At 40.8% G+C, this 15,766-nt stretch overlaps 1 protein-coding gene across 1 annotated transcript; it reads left to right on the plus strand.

Annotated features, from left to right (window-relative positions):
* Nucleotides 1-11,270: 11,270 nt before the first annotated feature.
* DEFB134 (defensin beta 134) lies at nt 11,271-15,307 on the plus strand. Its single transcript, XM_025279272.3, has 3 exons — nt 11,271-11,286; nt 12,848-12,958; nt 15,165-15,307. The coding sequence occupies exons 1-3, from the start codon at nt 11,271-11,273 to the stop codon at nt 15,305-15,307; spliced, it is 270 nt and encodes an 89-aa protein (XP_025135057.2).
* The last annotated feature ends 459 nt before the right edge of the window (nt 15,308-15,766 follow it).

Raw genomic sequence — 15,766 nt, forward strand, 5'->3', positions numbered from 1 at the left:
CTCTGTCTGTGGGATTTCCCAAGCAAGACCACTGTTGCATGGATGTACTAAATTTGTGAAATTTGTTAAGAGGGTCACTTATGATTTTTACATTTTTCTGAGTACATGGTATATTTCAAAAAAAGTTTTTAGGAAAATTTTAATAGGAAAAATTAACAAAGAATAAAAATATTGAAGACAAGGAATTCGACTAAGAGATTATTTCCATGGGAGAGACAACAAACTCCTCTAAATAAAGAGAAATACAGCCAACACAGAAATATTGATAGGCTAAAGCCATCATTTTAATGGGCTGGTACATCTCAGAAGGTCCTCAGAGGAAGTCAGCAGGAACCTCAGATTCAACTATTTCCCAACCATTGAAGGCAAATGCTTTTTATCAATGCAGCAAAGAATTGACACGTCACAGAATACATGAAAGATTTCACTTTTATAACATGATTTCCTGCAAATACCTTTTGTTCGCCAGCATGTGTTAAAGAATCTTCTTATGAATGCATTTGCTCCACTTTTAACTGCCAATAAAAACAGAATTAAACACACAGTGCTTGCAGGGTCATAACGCCTTGGATAAGACTGCAGACTACACTTTACAACTATTTAATGGTACATTGAACAGGCTCCAAAGACCCCAGTCATGTTATGGTTGGGTGTCCCTTTTTCAGTTGCTCTTATTTCCCAGAGATGTATTATGAGTCACTAGTTTCCACAGTCCCAACGCATGTGAATCACTCATCAACTATAGACAGGTAACAGAGCCCAGCAGATTTGCTTGGAACTATTTGCAATGGAAAACATTTAGACCCCAGGAGTCTGTCAAGGCCTCATGGCAGGAGACACGCAGGATCTCGAACAAATAACAGTCTGATTATCAAATGTCGTTTAAAGAAGGAAAGATCACCAACATAGAAGTACAGAAGCCCCTGGTTCTAGGCCTGCTTCTCGTTGACTTTTTCCTGCATGCATGACTGCCTGCTCAGGCTTAATCACAAAGTAGTGGAAAGTGTTGGTGGCTGGTGAATGTGAATGGGTCTGGAGGACCTGACGCCTAGGTTCCGATCAGTGACTAGTCTTTCTCCTCACCTCAAGACCTGGGCGCCTCTGGAGACTGAGGGATCAGGAGGAGTGGTAGGCAGGCAGCTTAAGAGGGTGAGGGTGGCTCCGAGTCATCCTACTGAATTCCCCGCTCTTGTGTGTTCAACTTACCAGTCTCTCCACCCAGCCTGCCCAAGGGCCTCTGTAGCGTAAAAGTAACCAATGTGGTCTGACCAAAGGCCACTGGCAAGTGAATTTGCCTTTCACACGCCCATTATCCCTGGGGCACCCCCTGGGGACAAAGGAGGCCAAGGGAGACACCATGAGTCCAAAGGTCCTGCCATCCGGGACAATGGCAGAAATCTCACAATTCTCATGTGCCTCTCGAATACTTACCTATGGCCCTTAAATGATACCTTTAGAATGTGAAGCTTTCAGACAAAGGGTAAAAGCTCTCTGCTGACTTTAGCAAACCACAAGCAAAGTTGTTGACTCGCCACTTCAGTGACTTTAGTGGACCCTTCTCAGTATCAAGTTGCTGGTTTCTTTCCATAGGACATAAATTTTGACCCTTCAAACCGATCTTCCATACGCTCCTATCATGCTTTAAAGTTAATATATTTGAACAACTTGCTCTATTTATTGATTCTGCTCAGCATCAAATTTGCCTTGGTTTCTAACTGACTTCAAAGTGCAAGTTCTAAGAGTCCTAGAGGAACAGTCCCTCTCCCACCCTCTATGTATTCTCTAAAGGTCTCATGCTTTTGCTCTGCCAATGCCATCAGTTCAATTCCCCCACAAAATTCACAAATTCCCTAGACCAAAATCCAGAACTAATGTCTTCTTTGAGACTACTATGTGTCCTTAGCATCTTCTCTCTGTTCCCTGGAACAGCCTGGAGCATCCATCTCTGCCTCTCTGTTTCAATTTTCTTCATCCAAGTCCAGCTTCCTCCTCACTCTTGTAGGACCTCATACCCTCTTTCCCTTGATGGTTCATAATTCCACAGGGAAGAGATTCCATTTTACCTGGTGGAACATAGGAGAGCAAGACAAGGATCACAAGGACCAAGAGTAAGCTCCTCATAGCTGAACCAATCAGCAAAGGGACAGCTGAGAGCAGGGGAGAGTCACTCTATATGTAGGTCTTGAGCAGTAGTGAGCTGCGTGACTAGTGAACCTTTTAGGAACAAGAACATCTACTTGCTCCACTGAGCAGTTCAATCAAATAAAGGTCTGTCTTTGAACATAATGTCTCACCATTAAAATACACTTCTTGAGTACCACTTGCAAAGTGCATTACTTAGGACTGTGGGAACAGCCCTAATGGCCTGGTAGGATGTTATGTAGGTTTCTTTGCATCCTCACTGTACATTCATTTAACAAATGCCTATAGTATACAGAGAACTGTAAGGCTACCTTACTTAGCTGACAGTGTGTTTTTGATAGCTGTCTTCAATCTCTCACCTTGAAAAGAAGAAATACCAGGTAGATATCACTCTTTGCTTTAAAATGCAAAGAACATGAAGCTTGGGTAGAAAAAAGGATTTTCTCGAGTTTATATGTATCACAAACGGCAGCAACACAACTTACATGGCTCATGCATACAGAATAATTAAAGAATGGTCCAGCCCAGTTCTAATATGGCTGCAATCTATTTAGGGAAATCAGAGCTTCCCACAGAGCAGGGCAAAGTCCTATAACACCATCAACATGAGTCTTCCATGCTGGGCAATGTGGGAAATACAAAGAATTCGTGTTAGAACTCTTGCTTTGAAGGACTGAAGATCAAGAGTGCCTGACAGTTTGCAGTGCATTTTAAGCTTTACAAAACCTTTATCTGATCTTATATAAATACAGAACCCAGAATCAGACAATCCAAGTTCAGATCTGGACTCAGCTTGATGAGCTTTCAGTAAGGCACTTGCTTTGCCTTTCCAAATGTCAGTTCTCTCCCCTGTAAAACAGGCTGTACACCATTAATGCTTCCTATTACAGAGGCTTGTGATGGGGCCAAGCAAAGCAATTCTTGTAAACTGTCCTTTGTAAAATGTATACTTCAGGGGCGGTTAGACCCAGAGAACAGAAGACATTTAAAGCGAGAGAAGAAAAAAACTAGAGATGGGAGAAATAGGGCTCCTCTAACAGGAGAGCAAAAGAACCAGGACAGGAACAAATTCTTCCATCACTCCCTCCTGTGTGCTTTTCACATCCATGAAAATTTATATACGTGTATCACTTTGGCTTCATGCATTCCAGCTTCAGGAAGTGTGCAATATGATTTTGATTACAGAGCTGGGGAAGACTCCTAAACAGAACCGCAGAACAAAAAATATGTAAAGAAAATTCGTGAAAGACGCGAATTTGGGGAAATGACCAAGTGAGCATGGATGCACTTAGGGATATGAAAACCACTTTCCAGCCTGGAGCAAGTGCAGCCAGAAATACATTCATGCACCCCATCTGGCTCTGATCTCCTCTTCTCCAGCCAAGCTTCTTGGCCTCTATATCTACTCTTGCTGCCATGCCCTGCAGAATCTGCTGCTTTACACCTTCTCCCAGCACACCTTTCCACCTGCATTCCAGTGAAATGCTGGCTTATCCTCTGAAGGGTACGACCTCCCAGGAGCTTCTGGTGACTGGGGTCATTCATCTGCTGAGGTTCCACGCACCAAGGAGCATTTGGTGTAAGACTAAGGAAATGGCCTCTTAACTGGTGTCCCATGTCATTTTTACATATTTATTGCTCCTCTTTCATGCAGTTATCAAATGACCTTTATAGAACTGAAATTGGATCATGCATTTGCCACAAGTAAAACTTTTCACTGTCTTCCTATTGGGCTAATGTAGAAACTGCTTACATGGACAACAAGCCCCCTCATCTGGCCCAACTGCTTCCTGCAGCCCTACCCGTCTCATGTGCCCACTGTCTCACATGGTCCACCTGACTGGACTTTACTTTTCTGAAACAAGCTCACCTCACAGCTTCTACCCATGTTGTGCACACATCCTGGAAATCTACATCCCTGCCGCCCAGTCTTCACCTAACATTTACTCATTTAAAGAGATATTCTCAGTGTTTTCCATGGAATAAATTTTCCTGGATACTCCCTACCTAAATCATATTCTCCCCTGTTAAATTTTCTCATAGGATCTTTTTTCATTATTCAGTTCAGTTCAGTTCAGTGGCTCAGTCATGTCCGATTCTTTGCGACCCCATTAATCGCAGCACACTAGGCCTCCCTGTCCATCACCAACTCCCGGAGTTCACTCAGACTCATGTCCATCAAGTCAGTGATGCCATCCAGCCATCTCATCCTCTGTTGTCCCCTTCTCCTCCTGCCCCCAATCCCTCCCAGAATCAGGGTCTTTTCCAATGAGTCAACTCTTCGCATGAGGTGCCCAAAGTACTGGAATTTCAGCTTTAACATCATTCCTTCCAAAGAAATCCCAGGGCTGATCTCCTTCAGAATGGACTGGTTGGATCTCCTTGCAGTCCAAGGGACTCTCAAGAGTCTTCTCCAACACCACAGTTCAAAAGCATGAATTCTTCAGCGCTCAGCTTTCTTCACAGTCCAACTCTCACATCCATACATGACCACTGGAAAACCCACAAAATATTAGAATTTGTGTATATATGTTTTTTGATTTAGTAGTTGCTTCATCACTTGACTACAAGTTCAATGAGAGCATGGACCATGTACATCACATATACATCACATCAACCAAGCCCAGTATTTTTTCTGGGGCACTGGATTAAGTCCTAAAGCTGCCATAATAAAGCACTACAGCCTGCGGGGCTTAAACAGAAGAATTGTATTGTCTCCCAGCTCTGGAGGCTAGAGGTCTGAAATCAAGCTGTCTTCAGAACTGCTTCTTTCTGAGGCCTGTGAAGGAAGGATATGCTCCAAGCCCCTCTCCCAGCTCCTGGCAGCCCCTGGCATTCCATGGCTGGTAGATGGTGTTCTCCCCAGGTCTTTGTATTGCCTTCCCTCCGTATGTGTTTGTGCCTGTGTCCAATTTTGCCCTCTTATATGGAAACAGTCATATTGAATTAGGGCCCATCCAAATGATTTTCAACTCAAACATCTGCAGAGACCCTATTTCCAAATAAGGTCACATTCACAGGTACTAGAGTTTAGGACTTCAACATCCTTGGAGGATCACAATTTAACCCATGGCAAACATTAACTTTTCATCTTTCATTTTCCTGGGTAATTCTAGGACCCAAATGGCATCACAACAAACAATTTTTTTTCCAGGACACTAAGTTTTTTTTTCTTCTATCACAGTACATGGAAGAAGATTCAGCCACAAATCTGCCCAGTAGAAACTCCTGGGCTTCTGAATGCCACTGGAGAACACCACACAACACTGCAAGCAAGCTGAGTTTAGACATGAGGTCACTCCTCTCACTTCAGAGGCTATTTGACCTCACCACCCATCACAGCCCATCCTACTCTCAGCAAGTAACTTGGTTTCTGGTTCAGAAAAAAGAGATGTCAGAGGGTTTTAAATGATTTACCATTGACCCCATTCCCAGCCTACTCACTCAATAAAGCAAGCATATATCTGTAAACATATATGTATTTTTCTTCTTTACGTTCTTCTTTGGAGGAATAAGTGTCAATTCTCCTGCCACATCTCATCCTTCCAGCCAGGCTCTTAGCACATGCACACACATCTCCTAAGTTATGTTGCTTTCTCATTAATTCCCTTTTTAAAAAAAAATAGAAATTTTTGTTGTAAAATATATAACACATATATAGAAAACCCACAAGACAAAGGTAGAGCTTCACAAATTATTATATGCTTAACCCCATAGTAAACACTACTCAGATTAAAAAAACCACAACTCTGCCGCACCCCAGAAATACCTCCATACAACCCCATCCCAGTCATAACCCCCTCAAGTTACCACAAACCTTGACTTTTATTGTAATCATGTCCTTGAACTTCTATTTCTACCAGACAACTCACCATTCTTACAAAAATAAAATTTCATCTTGCTTATTTTTTCCTTGATATATCTTTTGGTCTCTTTTTATCTAAGTGTTCTCCCTCCTGCTCTCTTACAATTTAACTGTTAAGTAGCCTAGGACACCTGGCCTGGCCTGTAGATTTACCCACAACCTGGATTTTGCTGACTGGGTACTCACTCATGGTGAGGTTTAACTTGTGCCTCTGTCCTCATATTTCCTGAAAATAGGCAACTGGATCCACAGGCTTGGTCAGACTCAGGTTCAACCCGTTCAACAGAACTACAAGTTTTCTTGTTTCATCAAAATTTCATAATATCTGGTTGTGTCTCTGATTGTGCCTTTGGCAATTACGGACACTTAATGCCAAGAACCATTCATTCATCAACAGTTGAAAAGGGGTTATATGCTAATTTCCAATGGCATTTTTACAGAATAGAAATAACAATTCTAAAATTAACGTGGAACCAGAAAAGATCTCAAATACTCAATGCTGAGAAAGAAGAACAAAGCTGGAGGCATCATGCTTCTTAATTATAAACTATATCATAAAGCTATAGTAATCAGAACGTATGGTACTAGAATAAAAGCAGGCACATAGATCAATGGAACAGAAATAAGAGCACCCCCAAAATTTTAGCATCCTTCAGTTGTTCTCTTGACAAGAATTTTTAAGTGTTTTTTTTTTTGTTGTTCCTTTTCACTTTTATGGGGAAAAGACAAATTTTACCTAACAAAATAATCTTACAAATTACCACCAATCAGTGTGTTCTTAAACAATTACTTCAATGGTCTATGTTGCTCACATTGGGAGAGCTATAGCCCTAAAATCGATTCCAAATAATGGTATACCTGAAACACCGTCCATCAACTATACTTCAGTAAAAAACAAAATTAAATAAATTAATAAAATTTCACTCATAGGCCTTTGTAACATGGCTCTACCATCCACTACAACCTCATCCATAACCACACCCCATGGTCCAGTAATACCTAAATATGCGTTCACACCTGCACACCAGACTTTTCTACCTCTGTACCCTGAGTGTGTGGATCTACTGATCTTTCCTAGAGCCCTCTTTCATGTACTACAGGGATAATTCCTACTTACCCTTAAAGATTCAACTCTTCCAGGAAGCTTTTCCTGCTTCTCTCAAAGCTCATTTTGGTGTCCCAAGTTTCCGTAGCATTCTGTACATAATTCCTGTTCACAGCTTTTTACCTCATTATGTGTGTATTAGTTGAGTTGCTCAGTCATGTCTAACTCTTTGTAACCCCATGGACTATAGCCCACCAGGCTCCTCTGCCCTTGGGATTCTCCAAGCAAGAATACTGGAGTGGGTAGCCATTCCCTTCTCCAGGGATGAAACCCAGGGATGGAAACCAGGTCTCCTGCATTGCAGGAGGATTCTTTACCATCTGTGCAACCAGGGAAGCCCGTTACCTCATTATATGAAAATTATAACCTATGGGCCATACACCAGTGAGGACAGGAATCTTCTCTATTCTCTATGTCCCTGGAATCCAGCAAAGGGCCTGGCATAAAGCACCACTAATGTTGGCCACCCTGAATTGAACTGAACTGAACCTTCCTGGTTTCCTGCTCTCTAGAGCTCTCCATTTCCATGCACCATGCTAGATTTCCCCTCCATGCTCACAGTGCTCATGGCCCTTCTGTATTTTCCCCACGTGGGTCTGTAACTCACTTGTTACAGACATGAGTCTGAGTAAGGACAGGGTGGGCTGCTGATCTGCTCACAGTCATTAGTAAGGCTGAGAATTTGTCACACACCAGGTTCATGACCATTGTGGTAGAACTGCCTTTCTCACAGCCCTCACAGAAATCCACGGAGATAAGGACAGCTCTGTTTGCTACAACTGTGCTAGGAAATTCAAGGACCAGGAAGAGACTCAAATGCCCAAAGGAAAAAATCATGTTCTATAGACAATCTGTCTGAAGCTAGCCTAGGGGACTTCTGGGCATCTGGCCAGCAGCATAAGGGCATCTGATCTTAAAAGAAAGCACTGAGAACATTCGCCCTTGTGTGTGGCCAGGGACCAGTTCCAAGCCAGCATCTCCTCACAGAATGTCCTAAGACTCCAAACATAATCAAATTTTGCTAAAGGCAATCGTGGTTTCACCTGATTACACAGCCCCTTCCGGGCAGAAGTGTCTCTTGATTGCTTGCGACAACCAGACCCCACTTTCCTCTCTGAACTTCTCCAGGTCCGAACAGGGATTTCTTTAGTATCCTCATGTCATGGTTATATGTAACCAGCTGGTTAAATTTTTTTTCCTACCTGGGTTTGGACTTATGTTTTGGTCTGAAGTTCTTGCTCAGAGCTTACAGGCTGTTAGACACACTGAAACTATGATCTTAATCCTCACTCTAAGTCCCACCCCAACATACAGTTAAAAGAGCCTGGTGAAAGAGTGGAGGGTTCTGGATCATGCCCTAGAAGACCCAAGGTTTGGGTCAAGTTTCCCAGTGATCAGAGAAGCTGCTGTGCTCACACCCCTTGTTGCCCTGGTCTGATGTCCCCCAGTTGCTAAGGAGATGGCAGCAATGGATTCCTACCCTCTGACTTCCATGGATTCTCCCATCAGCCCTGTATGGCAGAATGGGCCACACTGAACCCCAATATCCACCCCAGCTTGAAACAAGGCTTTTCCCATCTTTTGCTGGGAAGTTCTAGGATCAGAAACATGTCCCTTCATCACACCTGAAAGGCTTCCTCCTTTCATTGATCTCGATCTTCCTTTTGACAATGTGCTTCCAGCTAAAAGGATGGTGTAAGTTAAGCTGGGCCATGGGAGTCTGCTTCAGGCCTTCCCCAGGAGTGAGATCTCTAAGGATGAGCTGGTTAAAATAGGTGGCTTATCAACAAAAGACATTGATTTATCACAGTTTTGGAGGCTGGGAAGTCCAAGACCATGGTGCAAACAGATTCAGTGTTTGGTGAGGGTCTGTTTTTTCACTGTAACTTTACACGGTGGAAGGGACAAAAGATCTCTCTGGAGCTTCTTTTGTAAAGGCACAGATTCCATTCAAGAAGGCATCTCCTTCACAACCTAATCATTTCCCAGATACAGTCAAAACAGTAATCAAAATAGTATGGAACTAGCATAAAGATAGTTACAAACCAATGGAGCAGAATGAAGGGCCCAGCTAAGCCCAAATGCATTCAGTAAACTAACATCTGACAAGGTTGCCAAGGAATACACAATAGGAAATCTATGATGTATTTAATAAATAGTACTGAGCAATGCTAATCCTGGGCATATAACCATCTGTAAGTCTGGGGTTAGCATATGCAAATTATTATATATGGAATGAATAAACAACAGGGTCCTACTGTGTAGCACAGGGAACTATATTTTATATCCTGAGATAAACCATATGGAAAAGAATTTTTTAAAGAATGTATATATATATATATATATATATATGTGTGTGTGTGTGTGTGTGTGTGTATAACAATCACTTTGTTGTATAGCAAAATTAACATAACATTGTAAATCAACTATACTTCTATAAAAAATAAAATGGTGTTGGGAATATTGGATAGCCACATGCAAAAGGATGAAATTGGACCCTTATCTTACAACATACACAGTAATTAACTCAAAATGTATGAAAGACTTAAATGTAAGACCTGAAAGCATACACTCCTAGAATAAAACATGAGGCAATAACTCCATGATATTGCTCTTGGCAATTATGTTTTTAACATGAAATCCAAAGCACACACAACAAAAACAAAAATAAGTAGGACTACATCAAACTAAAGAATTTCTGTAGAGCAAAAGAAGCTATCAACAAAATGAAAAGGCAACCTATGCAATGGGAGAAACGGTTACAAATCCTAGATCTACAAGGTATGAATATCCAAAATATACAAGAAAGCTCACACAACTTGACAGCAAGTTTTAAAAAGCTGATAAAAATAGGCAAAGGGCCTGAATAGACAGTTTTCTACAGAAGACATACAAATGCCCAATGGGCAGATAAGTTTCTCAACATCACTAGTTATCAGGGAAACGCAAATCAAAGTCCAAGGACAGGTTTCCCTGGTGGCTCAGTGGTAAATACAGGAGCCTGCACAGCACAACTATTGAGCCTGCGCTGTAGAGCTCAGGAGCTGCCGCTACTGAGTCTTGTGCCACAGCCACTGAAGCCCGAACACTCTGGAGCCTGTGCTCCACACAAGAGAAGCCACTGCAATGAAGAGCCCATGTACCATGACGAGAGAGTAGCCCACGCTCCCTGCAACTAGAGAAAAGGCTCCCGCAGCAATGAAGACCCAGCACAGCCAAATAGATAAATAAATAATTTTTTTAACCCAATGATATGTATTTTCACACCTGTTGGGATGTTTATTATAAAAAAGACAAGAGATAGCAAATATTAGCAAAGATGTAGAGAAAAAGGAACATTTGAACATCGCTGATATAGCCTCTATGGACAACAATACAGAGGTTCCTCAAAAAAACAAAATTAGAACTGCAATGTGATTCAGCAATTCCATTTCTCAGTACATAGTCAAAGTAAATTAAAATGATATCTCAGAATCATCTGCACACTTACATTCATTACTAACAATAGTCAAGATAGAGACACTATCTCAGTGACCAACAACACTAAATGGATAAAGAATATGTACATACATACTACTCAGTATGTACACACATACTGAATGCTAGTCAGCCATAAAAAGGAAGGAAATCATGCCACTTGGGACAACATAGATAGACCTAGAGGACATCACACTGAGTGAAAAAAAACTCAACATAGACAAATACCATATGATCTCACTTAGATGTAAAATCTCAAAAAACTCCAATTCAGAAAGCCAGAAAATAAAATGACAGTTTCCAGGTGTCTGGAGGGGAGACATGTTGGTCAAAGGGAACAAACTCCCAATCACAAGATGAAGAAGTACTGGGGATCTAAGGTACAGCATCGTGACTCTAGCTAGTAACACTATATTGAATATTTAAAATTTGCTGCAAGACTAAATCTTAAATATTCTCACCACGCACACACAAAATGGTAAATATCTGAGGTGAGAGATGTGTTAATTAACTTGATTGTGGTAATCATTTTGCAATGTATACATACTTAAAATCATCACATTTCACTCCTTTAAATACATGCAGTTTTTCTCATTAATTATACCTCAATAAAACTGGTGAGGAAAACGTCATGAAGAATGGTTGGAAGAAACAGATATGTTCATTATCTTGACTATGACGATGGTTTCACATTCAAGTATGTATGTGTCAAAATTTATCAAACTGTACACTTTAATATCTGCAGTTTTGTCATCTCTACTTCAATAAAGATGTTTTTTAAAATAGTGACAGCTATTTTAAAATGATCTTAATAAAACATTGCACAGCTTTTTTAATTTTATGAAGTTTAAAATGACACATAAAATATTTATGCACACATCACCTTATCATGATGCATGTATCATGTGAAATGCCAGGCTGGATGAAGCACAAGCTGGAATCAAGATTGCCGGGAGAAATATCAACAACCTCAGATATGCAGATGAAAACACCCTTATGGCAGAAAGTAAAGAAGAACTAAAGAATCTCTTGATGAAAGTGAAAGAGGAGAATGAAAAAGTTGCCTTAAAACTCAACATTCAGAAAACTAAGATCATGGCATCCAGTCCCATCACTTCATGGCAAATAGATGGGGAAACAATGGAAACAGTGACAGACTTTATTTTGGGGGGTTCCAAAATCACTGCAGATGGTGACTGCAGCTATGAAATTAAAAGAGCTTTCTCCTTGAGAGAAAAGCTATGACAAACCTACATAGCACATTAAAAAGCAGAGACATTATTTTGTCGAAAGGGTCTGTCTAGTCAAGGCTATGGTTTTTTCCAGTAGTCATGTATGGATGTGAGAGTTGGACCATAAAGAAAACTGAGTGCCAAAGAATTGATGCTTTTGAACTGTGGTGTTGGAGAAGACTCTTGAGAGTCCCTTGGACTGCAAGGACATGCAACCAGTCCATCCTAAAGGAAATCAGTCCTGAATATTCACTGGAAGGACTGATGCTGAAGCTGAAACTTCAAAACTCTGGCCACCTGATTCGAAGAACTGACTCACTGGAAAAGACCCTGATGCTGGGAAAGATTGAAGGCAGGAGGAGAAGGGGACAACAGAGAATGAGATGATTGAATGCCATCACTGACTCAATGGACATGAGTTTGAGCATGCTCTGGGAGTTGGTGATGCACAGGGAAGCCTGGCATTCTGCAGTGCATGGGGTCGCAAAGAGTTGGACGCATCTGAGTGACCAAACTGAACTGATATCACCTTACAAAAGCAGAATATATAAATATGGGTATATCATGCCTGTAACTATACAAGATAAAATATTAAACAAAAAACTAGAAATACAATCAACTTCCTTGAGAAACACACATGTTGTGTCTGAAGAGGTGGGGCTCAAGTGTAACTTCTTTCCTTATAATTCTCAATATTTTACGAATTTTCTAGAATTGCATTTCTGTTGTAACATAAAAGTCAAACAAATAACTTTATTTATTTAAAATAAATAAAAAGAAATTCTTTTTAAAAAGGTCTCTGTTAGTCTTTTGGAAAATCCAGGTTTTCCAAGGGGGCGAGCAGTGCCTTTGCCAATAGGAAAAGCTGTCAAACAGGACACGGCTGGTTGTTTTTTCCTCATATAAGCATTGCCAGCTCAGCTGCCTCAGGGGAGGTCAGTGTAGCATATCTACCTGGAGCAGATCATCCCCAGACCTGAGAGGTTTGTGCTGAATGGCATGCTCATCTTTCCCTCTCTGCTCTAGGACAGCCTGCATCAGACCCTGCCAGGAGCCTCCTCAACAAGAAAGTGCCAGCCATGGAGTCTCCCTTCACTGTGTTTGTGTTTCTCATCTTTTGGGATACAGCACTAGCAGGTAAAATGGGAATCTTCCTGGGAGAATCCTTGTCTAGAAGAGCAATTGCACTATGCAAGCCTATGAATGTCCTACCACCATAAACTCTGTAATTTTTGAAGGACCTTGAATCTTGGCTCTCCAAACTGCAGCTGTACAGTTGGAGGCAAAAGTCTGAGCATCTCTGAAATGTAATGTCTTCATTTACCAAATGGAAATAATAATAACTTCAGAGTCTTGCAAGGATTAAATAAAATAATGTATAGAATATGCCTATACATATGTACAGTTCCTGACTTACAAGAGTTATCATTATATTTTTATTAGTAATACTCCATTTTGTTTTGCTACTATTGTTGTATCTCTACTCAGGAATATGCCTAGGTATAGTAGTCAACACCAGCAAGCAGTAACAATGTAATGTTTAACGCTTTCCAATATACTCAAATTACTCACAGTTAACTTATCATTTGTAGATCCTTCAGGTACACAGGGAAACAGATTAGGAACTGCCATAATCCAAGAGATTTGATGGGCTTCATGTGAAGTGAGAAATATCTGATTAGATGAGGTAGCAGCTGGAGAAATGTTAGGGAGAGCACCAGCTGGCCTCATACTGACCGCATACATTACTGACTTTGAAAATCTCATCTTGAGAATTCTCTTCATTTAGTGCTACTGAATCAGTTCACATCCATATGTTGAAGGGTCCTACTTAATTTCTCAATCTCTCATGTATTCTCTAGGCAGATGAACCAGATGTTCATATCATGTGACTCAACAGGCCTATAGAATCCAGGCCTCTAGAAGCTCTGCAGGCCACTACAATTCCACTATGGTTCATGCAATGAATCCATGGGCTCTGGACAGTGAACAACTGCACAGAGTCTACAATATTCCCTTCAGTGCTGTATACATGCCCATAGTTTATTATTTTTATAAGAACTTCTTGTTTCTTTATAGAGATCATTGCAAATTTCACATATAGACCATTATACTTCACATCTTCTTAGGCATCCATCTTGCTAACCTAGTAACCCTGACCTCCTCTTTTCCTGTGTATGTTAATCGCTTAGTCACGTCTGACTCTTTGCAACCCCATGGACTATAGCCTGCCAGGCTCCTCTGTCCATGGGATTTTCCAGGCAAGAATACTGGAGTGGGTTGCCATACCCTTCTTTAGGGGATCTTCCTGACCCAGAGATTGAACCTGGGTCTCCTGCATTGGCAGGCGGATTCTTTATGGTCGGAGCCACCAGGGAAGCTCCAGGCAAAATAAATGGGGTAAAGACTTACTCAAAATTTCCACATATGGCCAAATTTTAGCATTGTTTATCCTTTCAGCACTCTCTTACATATGAAAATAAACATTCATATTCTGATGATTCTATAGAGGTACATGTCCACTAAACTGTAGGTCCAGCTCAAACGCCTTGGGCTCCAATAATACATCCCATCCTCAGAATTGCTTCCATCCTCCTCTGAACTCACACCACAACTCCATGTTGCATATATCTCACTGGACTTGTAATATTTTCTTCTCTCTCATGCATCTTTTGTGCTTCCTTTTTAGCCAAGACCAAAAATTCTTTGTGGTATCATACTCAAATCTGTACCTAAACAGTACTTGGATTTATAAAAAACTGGCTTGAGAATGAACAAATAATTATATATTTTGTTAATGACTACATACATAGGTAACTTGTTTATAGAATTTATTATTCAACCAATTTGGGCAAAGTTCCAAGTTATTAATTGTCTCAGTCAGTTCAGGCTACCATAGCAAAATATCATGCATGGCAAGGCCTAAAGAAATTTATTTTCTCACAGTTCCAGAGGCTGGAAAGTCCAAGAGCAACTGAAGACCAATTCAGTTTCTGATACGAGTTACCTTCCTAGCTTGCAGACAGCCATCTTCTTTCTGTGTTTTCTGTCAAAAAGGCCACCAATTCTATTGGACCAGGCCCCCCCTCTTATAACCTCATTTAACTTTACTGTCACCTCTAAAGTCCCTATCTCCAAGAACAATCACAGTGGGGATTATGGTTTCAATATATGAACCTGTGGAGGACACAGTTCAAACCATAGCTTTTTAAATGTTTTCAATTATAGTACCAGACTATGAACAGGTCTCTTGGAACCCACTTTGACAAAAATGGAAGGACTAGTCATTCTATAGTACAGAAAGGTCTATCATGAATAATCTTTCCACTCATTTTCTTTCCAGGCTTGAATCCATTATCATCAGAATTATACAGAAGATGTCACATAAATGGTACCTGCAGACTTGAGTGCTTTGGAAGTGAAATGCTAGTTGCCTACTGCATGTTTCAGCTGGAGTGCTGTCTCAAAGGAAACCCTGAGCCCTGACTTAAGAAGCCAGTAAATACCAATTAACTTGACAGAGAATTTAAACTGAACTCTGACACTGAGATGTGCCCACAGTTGTTGGTTTTCAGCATTTTTATAAGCCATCAGAACATCAAAATCTTATTATATTAGATTTGAAAAGCTCAGCTGATGTCTTCCTAAAGACATTTAAGGTCCTCAGGAAAACAGGTTATAATATATTTTTCCTCACTTCAAAGTGATACGCACAGTCTCCTCAGTGCCTATTTTTATCTTTACTCATAGAAAGGTTATCTACATTATTTATAGAGGCCCCAAAACTATAGAAACATCCTTTTACACCTAGGCTTTACCCTACCATACCTTCAGTTCCCTATTCACCTTTTCTTTGAGCCTCTCATCTGTAGAGGAACAGACCTGCCCCAGCCTCTAATGACCTTGTATCTCTCTCACATGGACCACTTTGACTTCACTTAAGGC

The sequence above is a fragment of the Bubalus bubalis genome, chromosome 3 (assembly GCF_019923935.1).
Source record: "Bubalus bubalis isolate 160015118507 breed Murrah chromosome 3, NDDB_SH_1, whole genome shotgun sequence".
Classification (NCBI taxonomy): Eukaryota; Metazoa; Chordata; class Mammalia; order Artiodactyla; family Bovidae; genus Bubalus; species Bubalus bubalis.